The sequence below is a fragment of the Gekko japonicus genome, unplaced genomic scaffold, assembly GCF_001447785.1.
Source record: "Gekko japonicus isolate JY-2015 unplaced genomic scaffold, Gekko_japonicus_V1.1 scaffold682, whole genome shotgun sequence".
Classification (NCBI taxonomy): Eukaryota; Metazoa; Chordata; class Lepidosauria; order Squamata; family Gekkonidae; genus Gekko; species Gekko japonicus.
The window spans coordinates 669306-689144 of record NW_015167074.1 but is presented as its reverse complement, the minus strand read 5'-3'; the positions used below and the strand labels follow the sequence as shown (position 1 = coordinate 689144).

At 45.5% G+C, this 19839-nt stretch overlaps 1 protein-coding gene across 1 annotated transcript in view; it reads right to left on the bottom strand.

Moving 5' to 3' along the window:
• Positions 1-19839, bottom strand: part of GABRA4 (gamma-aminobutyric acid (GABA) A receptor, alpha 4) — a 90460-nt gene that overhangs the window by 15512 nt on the left and 55109 nt on the right. Inside the window, exon 8 of the mRNA XM_015412763.1 lies at positions 17883-18142. Within this exon, the coding sequence (XP_015268249.1) occupies positions 17883-18142 (260 nt within the window). The remainder of the gene's footprint in view (positions 1-17882; positions 18143-19839) is intronic.

The window sequence follows — 19839 nt, the reverse complement described above, 5'->3', positions numbered from 1 at the left end:
CTGAAACTGATATGCAATGTGTAGAAATGAAAATGCCCATCGAGTGAAATGGAATCCCAAATATTCTAGCAAAGACAGCCTAATTTTTCAGGGAGATGTTATCTGCTATGGCAGTCCACTGACATTTTGCCCATCTGCCCTGTATTTCAGGTAGAGAGCAAGTGGTATTGTGAAGCATGGCTGACTTCTGAAATCCTTTCCAAAATGAATTTAGTCCTCCCATATTCCAAATGACAGCTGCAATGTTCTGAATACGGCATCATTGAAAGAGTCGGATTTTTTGATGCCCAGAAACGACAAGGTTTTGACTTCTCAATTTGTCGCTCTCTTCATAAGCACAGTTGCAGAAACGTTATGAGTCTTTTGGGAGCACAAAGGTGGGACAACCAGGCAATCGACCTTGCAGGCATGTATAAATATTGTAATTAATGCCACGGCCATCTCTTTCCAACTGGAAGCACATGAAATTGACCGTGTGCAATGCAAGGGAGTTTGCCGTTGGCATAATTTGCTGCAAATCTGTCTAATCTATTGTTAAACGTTATGGCAGTTCTATTTAGTAAGATTATGTGGTTTGTGTATAAAAATATTTTTTTGGTGGGGGGGGGGGGGGGGGGGGGGCGTTACTGAGCTGTCACAAAAAACAACTCATGGATCATTCACTGCTTCTAGCCTACCCCCGTCTAAATTCTCTGGTGCTATTGTTTGCCACCACACAAAAGTGCCACTTGCTAAAGTGTGAGTCAATCCCAGCTATTCAATTTTTAACAAGGTTTTCCCGATAGAAACAGCTGTTCATCTGCAGTGCAAATTTTGGAGAGAGAGAGAGGGGGGAAAAATCCTCTGAGCTTCCATAATCCCCCACTTGCGCCAGAAAAGAAAGTATTAGATTGTTTTGCATGTATTACCAGCTTATGACAAGCAAGCCAATTTTGCACCCCAGTGAAGTCGGATTGCATATTTAGCATGAACCGGAACTGTGCATCCTAGCAAAAAAGTTGAGATTTGCAGCAAACGTTTTGCTGGCATATTAATCAGCATCGCTGAAATGACAAATGTGAGTCATATAATTATGCAACAAAGGGAACAGGCAAAAGACATACGGTATGCTTTATTTATATACTGATAGATATAGACAGATATAGCAAGCATTATTAGGAAGTTTTTATATGCAGCCCAGATGTGCAGAAAAATGTATATAGCTCAGGTAGGTAGCTGCATATCTGAAAGAGCCCATGTGTTAAAAAATAAAACACCTTGCAAGTGGAAAGCCAGAATGTCACGGAGAAAACTATCCTCACACCCAGCCCCTTATGAGCTAGTTTGCAACAGGCAGTATGGTTTTTACAGGGGATTATGGAGCTGCGGTGGCTCAAGTGGTTAAGACACTGAACTGCAGGCTGTGGAAGGTCAGTAGTTCAGCAGTTTGAGACCCGGGTGCCGCATGATGGAGTGAGCTCCCATCTCTAGTTCCAGCTCCTGCCAACCTAGCAGTTCGAAAGCAAGAAATTGCAAGTAGATAAATAGGTACCACTTTGGTGGGAAGGTAACAGCGTTCCGTACGCCTCGGTGTTTAGTCATGCTGGCCACATGACCATGGAAACGTCTTCGGACAGCGCTGGCTCTTCGGCTTTGAAACGGAGATGAGCACCGCAACCCTAGAGTCGGATTCGACTGGCTTTCGAGCAAGGGAACCTTTACCTTTAAGGAATCAAGTATTATTTATTTATTTTATTCTTATCCCGCTTGTTCTCCAAGGAGCTCAGAGTTCTCCTCTCTTCCTCCCAGGAGAACTACAGCTACCACCTGGAGGTTGCCAACCCAAAAAGGACAGTAGAGGGCCTTTCCCTCAACAGGCAAGGTACCACTGCTAAAAATGCCCTGTCTATGGTTGCCACATTTCATCTGTATGGGCAGGGATACAGAGAGCAAAGTATAGGAGAAAGAACCTAACTGCAGTGCTGGACAGTAGCATTGGAGGTGGTCATTCAAGTTCCGCAGCCCCAAGCCATTTAAAGCCTTAAATTTAAGAAGATCATTTGGAGCCGGACCGGTACATCTCTAGTCTCTAGACATAAGAATTACTTTGCTGAAATATTCCAGGCTTCATCTAGTCCAAAATTTTGTTTCAAATAGAGGCTAGCCTGATGGCCTGGGATACTCCTTAATGGGGCATGGCGATCGTTTCCCTCCAATGTTCGTCAAGGCCTCTAGGGTTCTGTCAACACACATGGAGGTTTCATTTAGCTTCTCGTAGTGTATAAATACAGTCCAGTTTTCTGCAAAGGCCAACATCAGTTCTAAAACTAAATTCACTAAGGAAGAACAAGTCCCTTGCACTTTTACTATGACACTATACCATACAACTCATTCCTCTTCGCCATCTATTATTCCACTGTGTTACAATCAGAGTATTACTTACCACTGCCTAACCTAATGTTGTTGGCAACACCCACTTATATAAGCTTTGTCTCGGGGCAAAAGGGCAGCTTTTCTGCCTGCTCTCATCTGATTCCACTTCTCACTGCATCCCACATTCTGGGTGCTTTGACACATGCTAAATAGTGCACTTTCAATCTGCTCTAGTGACCATTTGCAAGCGGATTTTGCCAGTTCACACAGTAAAATCCATTTGCAAAGTGCACTGAAAGTGGATTGAAAGTGCATTATTTACTGTGTGCGAAAGCGCTTTTGTCCAGGCAGGTCCCCTGATTTCCAGTTTAGGTTTTTCCCCCCTCCATGGTTAAAAGGTTCCCACTTGCACCATGGGGAAAGAAACCTGGTGGGATTCAACCCAAAGTAACCACCGAACAAGCCAGAATCTCAGGCACTGCAGTGTCAAGTAGAACCTCACCAGTTAGGTGTAGTGGTTAAGTGCGCGGACTCTAATCTGGGAGAACCGGGTTTGATTCCCCACTCCTCCACTTGCACCTGGCTGGATGACCTTGGGCAAGCCGTAGTTCTGATAAGAGCTGTCCTTGAAAAAGAGCAGTTTCTGTCAAGAGCTCTCTCAGCCCCACCTACCTCACAGGGTGTCTGTTGTGGGGAGGGGAAGGGAAAGGAGTTTGTAAGCCGCTCTGAGGCACCTTTGGGTAGCGAAGGGCGGGGTATAAATCCAATCTCTTCTTCTTCTTCTTCTTCTTCTTCACACCTGGAAAGAGATCTTGGGGTTGTAGTGGACAGTTCAGTGAATATGTTTACTCCGTAATAGTGAAAAGGGCTAATTCTATGACGGGAACTCCTAGGAAAGGGAATGACAATAAAATGGTCGATATTGTAATGGCCATGTACAGATCGACAGTCTCATTTGGAATTCTACTTACAGTTCTGGTCACCATATTGCCAAAAGGATATTGTGGAGCTGGGAAAAGCACAGAAGAGAACAACCAAGATGATTAACAGGCTGGAGCACCTTTCTACTGAGAAAGGCTAGCATCTGGGGCTTTTCAGTAGAGAAAATAATATCTCTAAGGGAGTACAAGATAGAGAAGGGTTTCCCTTTCCTGGTGCCACCAAGTGTTTTTAAGAAAGCGGGCAGGGCCAATTGGGGATTTTGTCCAGCAGGGCTTCTGATTGGCCACTGGAGATCTGATTGGCTCTGTAGATTTTTTTAAAAGTTGCTTTGGCAGCAGCTGCCACCACAGCACAAGGATCTTCACTATATGACTGAAGATAAGCACTATGTGTGGGAAAAAAACATTCTTAGGCCCCGGTCACACAGCAAAGTTGCCGCGGGAGAGGCACGGGAGTCCCACGGATTTTCCGGGCGCGATCTCACCCCAACATCTGGGAAGCGCAGTGCTCCCGTGGCGAACCCGTGGCTCCCCGACGAAGGTGCGGAGTTTAAAACTAGTACCTACGAGGTACTAGTTTCCTGAAACCGCAGGCCAAGGGCGGGCGTCTGTTCATCTCTGCAGGTTGCGCAACAGTGCCCAACAGCACATGCACACAAAGAGCGATTGCTAGTGCGATCGCGCGGCGTGGCTTCTGTGCTGCGCTGCAGGATACCCGTCTGATCGGCATTTCCCCCAAACCACAAGACCTCGACCAGGACGTGTGCTCGGGCGGCCGCGCATTAGTTTCCTCCGGGGCAATTAGCCACGCCTCACCCCGCGATATCCGGCCCGTGTGACCGGGGCCTTAATACGTTTCTCTTGAAAGGCATCCTGTTAAGCGGAGCTTTTGCCTGAAATGTTGAAGAGTTACTGTTGGAGTCATACATGACCTCATTCCCTGAGATTTCGTAGCTGGCTTTGCCTGTCGCAGCATTTTGTGGTTGCGCCCACCATCCGGTGTCAGAATTCCAAAGGTGCCAGCAGGTTCAAAAAGGTTGGGGACACCTGGGATAGAGGATTATACTATTATGTAAGGGGTAGACAAAGTTGTGGTATTCACTGCCAGCGGACACAGAGATGGCCATAAGTGCCAATCACTGTAAAAGGGAGTTAAACAGATCTGTGGAGGATAGGTCCATTTGTGGCTACTAGGAAGAGAACCTCCATGTTTAGAAGCAGTATAACTCTAAAAATCTGTGCTAGGAGGCAGCACAAAGGGACACCTTGGCCTGTATGTCTATTTTGTTGGCCCTCCAGGACAACTGTTTGGTCACTAAGTGAACCAGGATGCTGGACCAGACAGATCACTACTTTCGTCCAACAGGGCACCTCTTGTGTTGTAGGCCCCATTCCTTATAAGAATTTTAAGCGTAAAGCACATGCTAAGCTCTCTTTTCCATTGCAATCAATGGCTTTTAAGCATGCTTAACATTGACTGCTTAACGTTCACCAAATGAGAAGGGAGCACTCACTGGAGAAGACCCTGATGCTGGGAAAGATTGAAGGTCAAAGAAGACGGGGACGGCAAAGGATGAGATGGTGAACATGAAATTGAGCCAACTTCAGAGGACAGCGGAAGACAGGAGGGCCTGGCGGGAGCTGGTCCATGGGGTCACGAAGAGTCGGACTCAACTGTGCGACTGAACAACAACAATGTTGACTGGACTGTACCCAATATATTATAGTTGCTTGACATGCCTTGGAAACAAGTGGACAAAATCTGCCCAAGGCTCAGAGACTCTAAGACTGGAGGGTGGATGGCCACCAGTGATCCACATTTCCCCCCAAGCGTCTCTCCAGTTTTGTCTAGGGGGGGAAAATGTGATGTGACATCAACACATTTCTGTACTGCTTATAGATAACAAACAACGAAATGGGAAAGAGATAAGGAACTGGTAAATGTGACAACATCACAATGCACGTTTCCCTTACTAGCTGTTCCCAGGGAGACAGGTGTGACGGAGTCAGGTTTGGTGGGAACGACGTGCCTCTTTTGACTTCTGGTTTGATGTTTAGAGGGACTTTAATGAGAATCTTGATTCTGTTCTTCACATTACAATACGTTCTTTTTTTTAATTTCCAGTTCTGTTTTGAAATAAGGAAATATTATTGTGAATCAGGGTCACAGTCAAATGTTTCCTTTTCAGGTAATCTCCTATAGACCGGGGGGGGGGGGGATACAGTTTAGAAAGTAGGTCAGCTTCGAGCAAACCTTCTGCTACCATTCAGCGTGTGCTTCAAACTGAATGAGATGTTTTCCAATCTATAAATTCAGACCCGCTCACTTTCTTCTTTGATCATTTAGGCTAGCATCTCCAAGCAGTAACGAGAGGTTAGGTTTTGAACTCTGTTCAAAATCCGGGAAGGGAGCTCATGATTTACCCAAGTCCAAAGTTCCCCTGCTCTGCTAGGTATGATTCTGTTTCTGTCATAACTGTGCTCCAATATTCTCTTCTCCCTTGCATTAGCGATGCATTACTAGGTCACGGTGTACTTTTATAAGCCTCTCTGGATTGTGACAGGAAGTGGAGCTTAAACCATTTCTTCTGTGACAGCCGGCCTGTGCAATTTGCTAACCCACCACGTATTATGGCCTGCGTGGTGCTTGACTTCTTTGCAGTCCCTCACAGCCGGGAAATAACAAGAAGGCTTATTGAGGCCCCCAGAGAGCTACTATGCATGCCTAGTACACGCCGACTCATTCAACTTGATGGGCTACAAATTGCAAAGGTCTGTCTTAAGAGCTGGAAAGATTGGCCGGAACTTCCCAATGCTTCTCTCCTTTCCCTGTTGCTGGGAAGATGAAATACTGAGAGTGGGGATGGTTTGTGTGCGAGTGAGTGAATAGAAGAGGGAGGGGTGTGTGTGAAACTGTGCAAAACAGAAGAGAGGTATTTGTTTATTTCATCTCAGAGATGGAAGGGACCACCTGGGTCATCTAGTCCAACCCAGTGCTTGGGGGGGCCAACAGTGAGAGGGCTTCTAATGTCCTGGCCCCACTGGTGGACCTCTTGATGGCACCTGGTATTTTTGGCCACTGTGTGATACAGAGTGTTGGACTAGATGGGCCTTTGGCCTGATCCAACATTGGCGTCTCTTATGTTCTTATGTTCTTAACCCCCTGCCAATGTAGGATCTACAGCAAGAATATCCCTGACAAGTAGGTATCCAGCTGATACTTAAAAACCTCCAGTGTATGTTGACGAAAACACTACCTCCTGTGAATTACTACGGGTCCCCCTCTTGCTTTATATGTTCATGTCGCAGGAATTTACTAGGTGTTGCCAGCAATTCTTAAGATTTTTAAGAGGAAAATATCAGAAATTTCTTATATTTACTTAGGAAAACAGAGACAGCTAATTGAGCACCTTCAGTAAATGTCCAAACATTATCTTTATTTCCATCATATACCACTGTCAACAGGACACACTTCTCACATTTCCCAAACAGCAACTAACAGTGACACCCTAAGCCACTGAAGTCAATGGGCTTAAGAAGGGCATATCTCTGAATAAGACTGCACTGCAAAAAAAGAATCCATAAGACTTGTCAGTAAACATTAGCGTAGCATAAGAAGCTACCTATATCAAGTCAAGTTATCGCTTCACCTAAGCAGTATTATTCATTGTGAATGGAAGCAGCCCTGCAAGGTCCCGGACAGAGGTATTTTTTTTTCTCAGTCTTATTTAGGGTTGCCAAGTTGAAAAATCTCCTTACCAGGGGACTCCCGGTCTCCCGGTCTGCGGCTGGAGCGTGCACGTCACCAGGGGCCACGACCATCCGAGGGAAAACTCTATGGTTTTCCCTCGGATGGTCGTGGCCATGCCCCCAGCGTGCCCGGCATCATAACATCACTTCCTGGTGACGCGCACGCCGGGGTGGGGTTCCCCCCGGGGCCTGATCCACCGGCGGAGGGGAACGGGCCTCTGGGGTGGGGTTTTCCCCGCCCCCCGGGGGGACTTGGCAAGCCTGGTCTTATTACCTAAGATACTTTTCACTGGAGTTGTGAATAAACCACCTGACACTGTGAACATTGTAGGGGAAAGACTGATAGTACTGAGAAACTACCTTTCACAAACCTTGTCCACTACTGCTGAACTTTGCACTGAGGAATACCTGGTACCAGCCTCCATGGCCTGACTTTCAATATAGGTTACCCACTGAAGAACCTCAGGGATAGGCCACAAGGACAGTTCCTCCAGGCCAAACACAAACTTGCAACATGGACCTTTCCCGTACACATTGTGGTATATTGGTACTATTACTTTAAGAACAACTTCCAGAGGCTCTCTAGAAAGGAGAGGCTCAGGTCTTGTGACTATAACTGGAGGAGTTAACCCTGAGGCCTAATTGTGGCCTGTTCTGTTAGTTGGCTGTTGTGTTCCAATAAACACAGTTCTTATGACCACTACTATCTCCAGTACTGATCCTTTCCCTCCCTGAAGACAAGACACATATCCCATCCCATATATATATAGTCTCATGAAATAACTGCACCATATCACAGTAACAGGAGCCTAGGACACAACCACTCCCTCAGCTCCAGGGAACATATCCGTTCCTCTTACCCATAGTTGGGCCCTACTCAGAGACCCTGGAACAAAGTCTGAAAACCCACTGATATAACTTTCTCCTAGGTGAGCTGTTTTGACACAGATAAGAGGGACAAAAGATAGAGGGGGAATTAAGCTAGCTAAAAGGGCCAAACAACCTCCCTAAAGTTCAAACTCTGTGCCATAAAGCGAGATGTGTATCTGTCAAAATCTAAGGTTGCCAACTGTCCTGAAGAAAAATCACCCCATCCCGTTAATTAGGGTTGCCAAATAGTTTTCACTCACCGGCGGGGGAGGCTCCGTTCCGTCCGGGAGCAGTCCGTGTGTGCGCGCGCGCTGCCGCGACGTCACCGGAAGTGACGTCAGACGCTGCCAACGTTGGGGGCGTGGCCGAGCTCGCCCCCCGGGCACATTTGGCAAGCCTACCGTTAATAGAGGCTAGGGTTGCCAGGTCCTACCTTGAACTGGAGCGGGGGAGTCCTGGCCCTCTCTGGGACCTCTTTGGCAAAGCACGTGTACCGCAATGACGTCACCCAGAAGTGATGTCATCACGTCAGACGCATTGGGGGAGGGACCACTATCATTCGAGGGAAAACCGTAGAGTTTTCCATTCAATGATAGAGTGTCCCCTGTAATGTATTCAGTAAGCTGCCATTGAATGTATAATGTGTGATGAAAACATCTAATTGAAATGACATGTAAAGCTTCGTCCTGTGCTAGGATCCAAATACATCCAATCACGTTGCTAGCCCAGGAAGAACCAACCAATCACTTGTCAGCAAGCTCCCTGAGCGGGAACGTCCGTGATTGGTCCTTATGCATACAACCTTATCGGTTGGTAATTGTACAGTAGGCGTGGCTACGTTAGCCGGGAGAGTTTAAAAGCAGGACAGCTGCAATGTAAAAGCTGTTCTGGCTATCAGATGTTTGTTGGATTTGTGTTCGAGTTGTGGAATAAAGCTGAATCTTTGCTGAATCACTCTCTGGCTACTTTGTTAAGCGAGCGACTTAACATCCCCCCTGCAATGTGCCCAACGCGATGACGTCACCCATCACGCCGGGCACGTCACCACAATCCGAGCACAATCCCAGGCCATTGGGAGTGGGGTTCCCCCCCAATGGCCCAATCCAGGCTGGTGGGTAAGGGGCCCATCAAGCAGGCAAACCCCTGCCCCCCCGGGGGGACCTGGAAACCCTAACAGAGGCTTAACTGTATGTTATATACCAAGTGACTGGTATTTACCTCCATGCCATGAAAAACGTCAGCTGCCCATTTCAACATACTAAGCATCTAGGGTTGCCACCAACCTCCAAGTGGGGCCTGGAGATCTCCCACTTTTACAACGGATCTCCAGATAACCAACTGGAGAAAATCGCTGCTTTGGAGGGTGGACTCTATGGCATTATACCATGCTGAGGTCCCACCCTCCCCAGGCTCCACCCCCCAAATCTCCAGGTATTTCCCAGCCCAGAGCTGGCAACCCTATAAACATCTATGTTTAACTCCAGGCCTGTTGGCAACCCTTCCAGCTTCCCACAGGCCACCAGGCTGCCCTGTCTCAAACAGAGACTGAGGAAACCACCCAGAGATTTTACTGCAGCGACCAGCGGTGTGTGTTTCCCTTTAGAAATTCTATGCTGAAAGGCAACGTAAACAGGCCTAACTTGAAACACCGTCATAAGCAAAGAGGCCTTCAGTTCCATCATGTGTTACAGCTGATCCTCTCAGGCGTTTTGCTCCCAAGCTAGATTTTTAAAAATTATCCTCAAAAGGAGATAAAGCCAGTCTTTGCTTACAGGTTCACCACACAAAAGAAAATAGTTTTGAATCCAAGAGTGCTCACAGGCCAAGCAAACGCTTCTACACGTCTACATTATCCATTCTGATTTCAGGGAATGAATCACATGTCGCTGGATGGGAGAAGCAGGTCTATGAATTTTGCATGATTTTCTAGCTGCTGGGCACCAGTTACTCACTCATTGCTGCCAAACAATTAGAATTTTTTTTAAAAAGAAACCCAGAAAACTGCAAGTATGCAAGTGACCATAAACAAGGAGTTTATAAAGGCAACATAGGAGAACTTGCATATACTGAATGCAATAAAGTTACCACGTTTAAATCACCTTACAAAGCAAATGTGAACACTACAGTTTTGGGACCTATTGGCAAAAGTTATGACATTGGCTGGCCAATTTATAATAGTTGACAGGGTTGACGTGTTAGGGGAAATGTACATATTTGTGTAGAAAATGGGGGTGGGTTAATTACAAACTTAAAAGTTATCTCAGAAGCAACTAGAAATATTTTTAATAATTTCCAGGTCCCATCATGCCCTTCAGAGCTCACTCAAGAGGCTCCGGATGGTCCAAACCTAGATGTGGCTTCTGAGTAATGTTGCCAACCTCCAGGTGGGCAGCCAGCAAAACAATAAATCACCGTGTATGAGTATACACTATAAGCAAATATTTATATATAATGCTTTTGAAATTAAATTGTTAGCAAAATTACAACTATAACAAATTAAATGCAATCTTAGGCTTGACAGTACATATGAGACACTACAGTATAATTTTAGACAAACAACGGATATCTAGTATAAGTCCGTTTACGAATCCTTCTTCAGGTTTGTCGTCTGTATTTCTTATCTTCAAACAAATAAAGTGCTGCAAGCTGCAATGAAGTGTAACATGCTTAATACTAACAAAAAACATAAAATTTACTCAAATATACAGGGAGGATTTACAATTTATAAACTCACCATTATTTCACAATGTAAATTTCATATACAGTTTTTTGTACGTTTTCACGCTTAATCTAAAGGAAAGCAGACAAGCACAATGAATATTCTACAGTCCATCAGTGACACATATACAGGAATAATTTCAAGAAAAATAATTATTTCAAAATTTACCAACCTGGTGACTGGGGAGCTCCTATCATGCTCTCATGTGACAGAGTCTACAATGTGATATTTGGCTCAGCTACCCTCAGTGTGGCACAATGTCTCAATGGAAAATTTGTAGGATCCAACAGGTGTGATGTTTTAAGATGGCATTTTTATCTTAAAGGTACCCTGACCATTTACAGAAAGGAACTCAAATCAAGTTCCTGATTTAATCCTGATGGAATCAGTGTATGTAGTCTGAAAATAAGTTCAACAGACGACAAACCTGAAGAAGGATTCGTAAACGGACTTATACTAGATATCCGTTGTTTGTCTAAAATTATACTGTAGTGTCTCATATGTACTGTCAAGCCTAAGATTGCATTTAATTTGTTATAGTTGTAATTTTGCTGACAATTTAATTTCAAAAGCATTATATATAAATATTTGCTTATAGTGTATACTCATACACGGTGATTTATTGTTTTGCTGGTTACATTACACCGTGGTCTTGTTTGTTATAATAAACCTCCAGGTGGGGCCAGGAGATCCCCTCCTATTACAATTGCTCTCCAGACAACTGAGATCAGTTCCCCTGGAGAAAATAGCTGCTTAGAAGATGATGAGGTCCCTCCCCTCCCCTCCCCAAACCCCACCCCCTCCAGGCTGTGCCCCCCAAATCTCCAGGTATGTCTCCACCCAGAGCTGGTGAGCCTATTCCTCAGGTCATTTTGTGATGTATACAGGCACCATGTAGAAAGAAAGGTGACCACGAAAGATATTCCTCATCATTTTGTGACAGAGTGTATCTATACAGTAAAATGCTGAACTTCAGAGGGCAGGATTGCTTGTAACTGCGAAGGAGGTGCTCGAAGGCAGCTCCAGAACTTGTTCTGCAAGCCAGGGTCCAACTATGGATAATGTGTGAATTCACATGGCCCCCTGTAATTAAGTGGCTACTGACCACAAAGTGAAGGTTACCAACTGATGGACCAACAGTACTGTTCGTATCATCCTGTCAATGGGTGAGGAAAACTGTACCTCACTGTTTAGCAAATATTACACACAACCAAGTAGTTACATGAATCTCATACCAAGTTAGGATTATAGTTGTCTGGAACCATTCCTAGAGAATACTACAATTTAAAAAATGTATACTCGTTGCTTTGGGGTTTTTTTAGGCAAACACCAGCAAAGAAGTTGTTAGGGCTGCCAGGCGCAGTTGAATAATCACAGCAACTAGCTAACTAAAACTTATTCTCAAAGTAACTTTACACGCTTAATCCATTAGTCAAGCCAAATTTAATTATAACTTTTCCCAGTTCAAAACAATACTAGCACATCTTCTAAACCTGTATCATCCAAAATACTGATGAACTTGAGCTTGTTTACGTTTAGATTCAAGTCCAGCAGTACCTTAGAGATCAACAAGATTTGGGGGCATAAACTTTGGAGACTCAAAACTCCCTTTGTCAGATTTCGTTTCAAAAGCTTATACCGCGAAAATCCTGTTGGTCTCTCAGGTGCTATTGGACTCAAATCTAGCTGCTCTATTGCAGACCAATACAGCTCCCCTCTGAAACCACTGTTTACTTTTGAAGACGGTTTTTGGGGTTTTTTGGTGCAGTGGTTATGTCCGTGGACTCTAATCTGGGAGAACCAGGTTTGATTCCCCACTCCTCCACACGCAGCTGCTGGATGACCTTGGGCAAGCCATAGTTCTGTCAGAGCTATTCTTGAAAAAGAGCAGTTTCTGTCAGAGCCCTCTCGGCCCCACCTACCTCACAGGCAGTGTTCCCTCTAAGCTGAGTAAGTGTGAGCTAGCTCACCGTTTTTTAGCCTCCGGCTCACACATTTTTGTCTTCGCTCAGGAAGGAGGGCTCCAGAGCAAACTAATTTATGCAGTAGCCAAATTGCTCGCTCACATCTGTAATGCCAGTAGCTCACAAAATAGAATCTTTGCTCACAAGACTCCACAGCTTAGAGGGAATATTGCTCACAGGGTGTCTGTTGTGGGGAGGGGGAGGGAAAGGAGTTTGTAAGCCGCTCTGAGACTCCGAGTGAAGGGCGGGGTATAAATCCAGTCTCCTCTTCTTTTTGTTCCAGAGTTATTATAACAGGGAAAGCATCACAAGATTCCTTTTTATAACAGGGTGCATTCCATGTTCCCAAATAGGGATGCCAGCCTCCAGGTGGGACCTGGGGGTCCCCTGGGATTACAGCTCTTCTCCAGACTACAGAGATCAATTTCCCTGGCGAAAATTGATACTTTGAGGGTGGATTCTATGGCATTGTACTCCCCAGAGCTACCTGTCCTCCCCAGGCTCAATTCCCAAATCTCCAGGAGCTTCCCAACCTGGATCTGGCAACCCTAACCCCCCATCCCCCGCTGGTGGCCAGGGTAGACCTGGCAACCCTATTCCCAAATGTGGTGATTCCTTGTAATAAAGGCGGTGGCTTTCGTTAAACAGTGTGCTCTCTCACACTGATAAGAAACGGTCCTCTTTCTTCAGAACCTGCACACTCCAGGAATTACTTTGCCATAGCTGTTCTCAAGCTCAAACTGGAGCAGAGGTTAATGTGTGTGTAGAGCTCTACTAAAATCAACAGATTCCTCTTCTTCTAGGCTAGACAAGAAGGTTGCCGGAGCTTGCCCTTTCCAGTAAGAGAGCTGCGCAAAATCCAGCATATAGATTTGTAAATGTCTCGCCCAACCACTTGCTTACCAGACACATAAAGTCAAAATGCCATCAATCTTCTAGCCTAGTGGGTGGGAGGGGGAATACATTGCATATGGGCTGAGGTAGAAGCCTAAGAATTAATCATCATCATCATCATCATCATCATCATTATTATTATTATTATTATTATTATTAATTGGACTTACTGATCACCCTATCCTGACTTGTGCCGGGCGCTGGGTGATGTACAGTATGGCATTTTCCCCAAAGGGTTATTGTATTATAACAACTTTAGCAGCACTTTGGAGAAACATCATCTTAAGACCTCCCCCTAGCCCAAATCAGAAGAAAAGATCACAGTGGCTGCGGTCACACGGAGCATTAGCCACGCTACTGAGACGGAAGATAGGTGGATTTTCCGGGCGCGATCACACCGCAACATCTGGGAAGCGTAGAGCTCCCATGGCGAACCCGAGGCTTCCCGCTGAAGATGCAAAGTTAAAAACTAGTACCTCTGAGGTACTAGTTTCCAGAAACCGCGGGGCAAGGGCTGGCGTCTGATCGCGTTTCTGGTGATAGTCTATGGCATCCGGCGCCCGCCCATGTCCCGTCGCAAACAGGTTTTTTTTCCTCAAGTCTCCACAGGATGCGCACAAGCACCCAACGCATGCGCACGAAGAGGAAAGCAAAAGTTCTGTTGCTCCGCAGAATCGCGCATGCCGTTGGTGAGATTGTGCCATGCCACTTCTTTGCCACGCTGCAGGATCGTCGTGTGATCGCCACCTCGCCCCACCCATGGGACCTCGACGGGACCTGTGATCGGGCGGCTGTGCGTTATTTTGCTCCAGGCCAAGCTGCCACACTTCCCCCCCACATTTTACGGCCCGTGTGACCGGGACCAGTGCTAACATTGTGACATTTGGGGGGCTTCCCATTACAGCCTTAGATACCAGAATCCGCAATACTAAACCACCTGTCACCAATGCTCCCTCTAAGGTGTGGAGTCTTGTGAGCAAAAATTCTACTTTATGAGCTACTGGCATTAAAGTTGTGAGCGAGCCATTTGGCTATTGCATAAATTAGTTTGCTCTGGAGCCACCCTTTCTAAGCTAAGACAAAAATGTGTGAGCTGGAGGCTAAAAAACTGAGCTAGCTCACACTAACTCAGCTTAGAGGGAACACTGCCTGTCACCGTACAGTCCATTCCAAATGCTGAGCTGATAAATGAAAATAAATCTGGGTTGGATCTAGCTGCCTGATAGCTTGCCAAATTCTCTTCCTTACTACAGCCCCAATCCCATGTGGCTTTTGTCCACGCAGGCCCCGTGATCCCCAGAGTACCTGTTTGCGGTGGTCAAAGCAGACCCCTCCACTTGATTTCATGAACGGAAAAGCTGGTTGGATCCAAGCCTTTGTTTAGAGCACCTGCGGCAAAAGCTCAAATTGCACCATACAATTCAATTATCTTATTTTTGGCAGGCATACACCTGTCAAATTATCAGTGGATGGCTCTAGCTACTGTTCACTGTACAGATATTAGCTGGTGGAAAACCTCTTCTCTGTTCTCTGAAAAGCTTTAGCTGCTGATTTCCACACATCCAGCTGCTGCTAGAAGAGCGGGAGCAAACTTGGCTATTTTCTGATCAGCTGGAAAGTGACAGAGCTCCTCCAAGTCTCTTGCCCAACAAAACCAAGTGGACAAGGGCTGCAGTTCTGTTTCTACTCCGATTAGCCTCTGGTTTCAGCAAATGTCACACGGCAGCCTGAATTCTATGTGGACATGATATAGTCTGATCACAGCTTATTCACACACAGCATTGGCCAGATGGTCTTCCACCCAAATCCTAAAGTTTGCCCTGCCTTTGACTGCAGTCTGTGCTAGTGGGCTGCATTTTTCAAGTGCTAACAAATATGCCCAAAGTCAAATTAATTTCCACTTCTGAGCTGCAGAGCAGCCCCTTTTAGGCTGTATTTACTCAAAAGGAAAGGGGTGATCTTAAAGTTGCATACAAGTTACAGTTATTTACAGTAATAAAAAAAAAACATTTTTTGTAGAGGATTCTTTTATAGGGGGGGTTGTTACATTCAGGGCCATCTTCCTTGTGAGTGAACATGGCTTACCGAGTTTTTCTAAAACTGCTAGATAAAATCTATTCGTTCTTTTCCAGCAGTATAATATGCCTAAACCGATGGCAAGTTTTGACTGTGTGATTCCACTTTGATGATGTAGTTTTATTTCTGGGTCAGCCTCAGCGAGCTGAGGTGCCATCATACAGAAAAGTCTCTCATTTGGAGGTCTTCTCCAATCACAATTTAAAGAAGGGCGGTTTTCTATAGACAAATTGAACTACATTAAAATAAAAAGGGAAGCTCTGTACATCTGCTGATTCTGGACTGTTTCCATTTGCTTCAATGAGATCTTTTGTGAATAAGCAATCTCAATAACCAAATTGATCTAAAAAACTGAACTGACCTACTCTGAACTCTCCCTCCCTCCCTCCCTCCTCTTTTTCATCACTCCCTACCCCTTTATCAAATCAGTCCTTTATTCTTTCTCCTGTCTCATTTGCCAAGGTGACTACCCTGTCAACCTTGTCCAATCCCTTCACATGGTCTCTCCCAACATCTCCTCCACAGTGATTCCCTCCACTATATCATCAACCAAGTCCTCTCCTTTGGCTACTTCCTTGCTGTGTTTAAACATGCCACTGTTTCTCCCATTCCCCAAGAGCCATCCATTGGTCCATCTCCTTCTTCAACTACCAAGTGAGTTGCTTCTATCTTTGGCTCCAAACCACTTAGTCACACTGTGAACAGTCTCATCTCCAGTTTGTCTTTTGACCCTCTACAATGGAACTTCCACTATCTACATTTCACTGAAACGGCCTGTACCAACGTCACTGCCGGACCCAAAGTCTCTATACTGTCCTCATCTTCTGCTGCCTTCAATATAAGTGATCCCTCATTCTTGCTTGAATCCTTTCACATCTTAGGTTTTCATTACTCTGTCCTCAGAAGGTCTGCGTCCTACCTGACTTCTCATTCATCATTTCCAACTTTCCCCTTTCTCTGTTGGACTTCCCCCAAGGACCTGTTCTTGGCCCTCTTCCATTTCCTCTCTCCACACTATCTCTGAGTGACATTGTCAAATCCTGTGGCTTTAAGTACCACCACCTGCTGGTGATTCTGAGCTCTATTTCTCCCTTGGACAGCTTCCCTGAATCCAATCACACATTTCTAATTGCCTGTTATGTTCCCATTAGGATGTCTTATTGCTGGCTTAATCTCAGTACATCCAAGACTGGTCATCTCCCCCAAGCCTCCCTCTCCTCGTACACTCTCCACATTCATTGACAATGGGTGATTCTGCACTAGACCTTAAATCCTGGTTCAACCTTGCCCCCGAACTTATATTCTACACTACACTCAAGTTCACCCCTGTAATTATCTCAGGGTATTTTTTGTTCCCACATTACATTGAGGTCACCCCAGTTTCACCCCACACTTGTCCTGAGATAAACGGATGCTGTTATAACCAGGGATAAATGCAAGGTATTGTGTCGCGTGTTGAACTCTGATAAAGTGATGAGGGATGAGATCCAAGTGCGGAAAGGACCAATGTCACCAGCCACCCATGTTGTCACCACAAAGTCTTGGATTTATCATTGACTCTTCTTTTGCTTTCATACGCGCAGTCTACCACAACGTCTCCCATTTACAATGCTGGAAAAATACTGCCCCTTTCCCTGTACTGATTCAGCAAAAGCTCTGGTTCATGCTTTGTGCCTCTCTCATTGTAACCCCCTCCAGTTTGGTGTGGTGGTTAAGTGCGCGGACTCTAATCTGGGAGAATCGGGTTTGATTCCCCACTCCTCCACTTGCACCTGTTGATGTGACCTTGGGTCAGTCACAAGCTCTGGCACAGCTGTCCTTGAAAAAGAGCAGTTTGTGTCAGAGCTCTCTCAGCCCCACCCACCTCACAGGGTGTCTGTTGTGGGGAGGGGAAGGGAAAGGAGTTTGTAAGCCGCTCTGAGACTCCTCCAGGTAGTGAAGGGGGGGGTAGAAATCCAATCTCTTCTTCTTCTTCTTCTTCTCTCTGGTCTTCCACAAATGTACTTGGACACCTCCCCCATCAACTATTCTGCTGCCAAAATGAGTCATTTGTCTCACATCCTCATCACATGACACCTCTCCTTAAGCTCTTCCACCCGGTTGCTGACTGTGCTCAACCCCACTCCCCCTTACCTTCAAAGGTTTCCATGGCCTTGTTCCCCTCCCTTTACCTCTCTCTCTTTGAAGGGAAATGGCAACGGGCACACACACACACCCCATTCAGCTACAGCCAATGTAGCTGTACTCCTACTCCCATAGACATTTGATGACCATTGTACTAGCGAGATTTAACGTGTACGTATTAAATCCAAATACCGTGAGTGCCTCCTCCGCACAATTTTCCCTCTGCATGAACGTTGCTGGAAATTCGGGGATGGATTTCATAGCCTTCCTTTTGGCTTTTTCCGTTTGAATGTTAGTGAAATAGTTGACAGCCGCAAACTCAATCAGGGCAGAGAACACGAATGCAAAACACACCGCGATGAACCAGTCCATGGCAGTGGCGTAGGAAACTTTGGGTAAGGAATGCCTTGCGCTGATGCTTAGAGTCGTCATGGTCAAAACTGTGGTTATCCCTTCAAAAGAGAGGAAACAAAGCAAAATCGGTCACTGTATTTATGCAGTGCAGGATAAAATAATTTTTTAAGCTCTCCTATGCTTTGGGCGTCACAGACCCTAAAAGGGTACAAAAGAAAGAAGCAATGTAAAAGTGTGCCAATTTATACTCCCTATATACTGCTATGGTCCTTGCCATACGGTCCTTACTTCTATGGCCCTGACACATAAATTGCTCTGAAGTGTATCAATAGAGACTACCCCTCCCCATTTTATTTGAAGGTTTCTCTACAAGGCCACTGTGCTCCTTTAGACCCCATTTGAACAGTGGAATAAGACCCAGTGTATTTCCAAGTTATTCGTGTCTTAATGAACCCCAAAACTCTTATTTAACAACCCAATAGGTAGATTGTGTCAATATACAGCAATTAAGATGCTAATCATTCCGTATGCGTCATTCATTCTTCCGGGAACTATCTAAGGTCTGTGAGATCTCACAGGAATTAACTCATGAGGAGGGGGGGCATCATTCACAATAAACAATAATCCTTAATTCCCTTTGTATTTTTGCTTTAAACTGGAGCTATTACGTTGGTTCAGGCAAGCCTAACTCCATTTTGTATGTAGCTGTTCCCAGATACATCTGGTCATCACTTTTGTTCTAGAATTCTAGCTTCATTGTAATTTATCTCACCCTCAATGCCAGATTACCTAATGGGTTTTCTTACCTAATGGTGTTTTTCAGGTCTTTACAACTGTAACACTAAAAGGTTCTATTGAAGCAGAATGCCAAACAATAGCAATTCCCTTGCACATTCTGTTTACAGCTCCCCCCCCATTTTTTTTTGCCAGACAACAGTAAGGAAGAATGAACTCCATATGGGTTCTAAAATAATATGAGAGACTGTACATTTCAATGAAGTGGCAGGGGAGACAGCAATAATGTGAGCTAATATCAAAAATACAGTGTTTCTCCCAACAGTTCTGTAATATAGGTTTAATGACATGGAACCATCCGCTTATGGAGCCCGAACTGAGGCTGTAGCTTGAATTAGTACAGAGCACAATCAGCTCAGGGCAAGGCTCACTATGTTCTTGAATTCTGCACACACAGACACACACTGGTCCAGCAAGGGAAGGGTGTGTGCACAGAGACCTTGCCCACATATCAGGCACAACTGCACATCCAAAATCACATCCACAGAGCACTGTCCATCTGGCCATGAAGCATCCAATGGAGGTACCCAGTCACATTCCTGGTATTTGAAACCATGGTCCTACTTTGACCTAAACCAGGGGCAGAGCCGGCCCCAGCTTATTTTGCAACCTAGACGAGGATCCCTTCTGCCCCCCCCCCTGTGCGCCCACCATGGCTCGGACCCGTTAACTGGATCTGTACCCCAGACCTCCTGTTCCCCTGGCACCCATGCTCTTAACACTCACTTTTGCTTTTGTAACTTTGCCTGCTTTGCACATCTGGCTTCCACCAAGGAAGACTCTGCAAAGAAAAGCACTCGCAGTCGCAAACAATCTCTGCTTATCACTTGCCTTGACAGTTCCTTGCTGGGGTTGCCATAAGTCAGTTGCAACTCGAGTGTCCTTGTGTAATAGCCCCCCTACTTAGATTCTTCTTTGACTCAGCTGAGTGACCCTTCTGTGCCCAGAGGGCTAATTTCTTTGGTGGAATTGGTGTTTGTATCATCAGGACAGCGGGGGG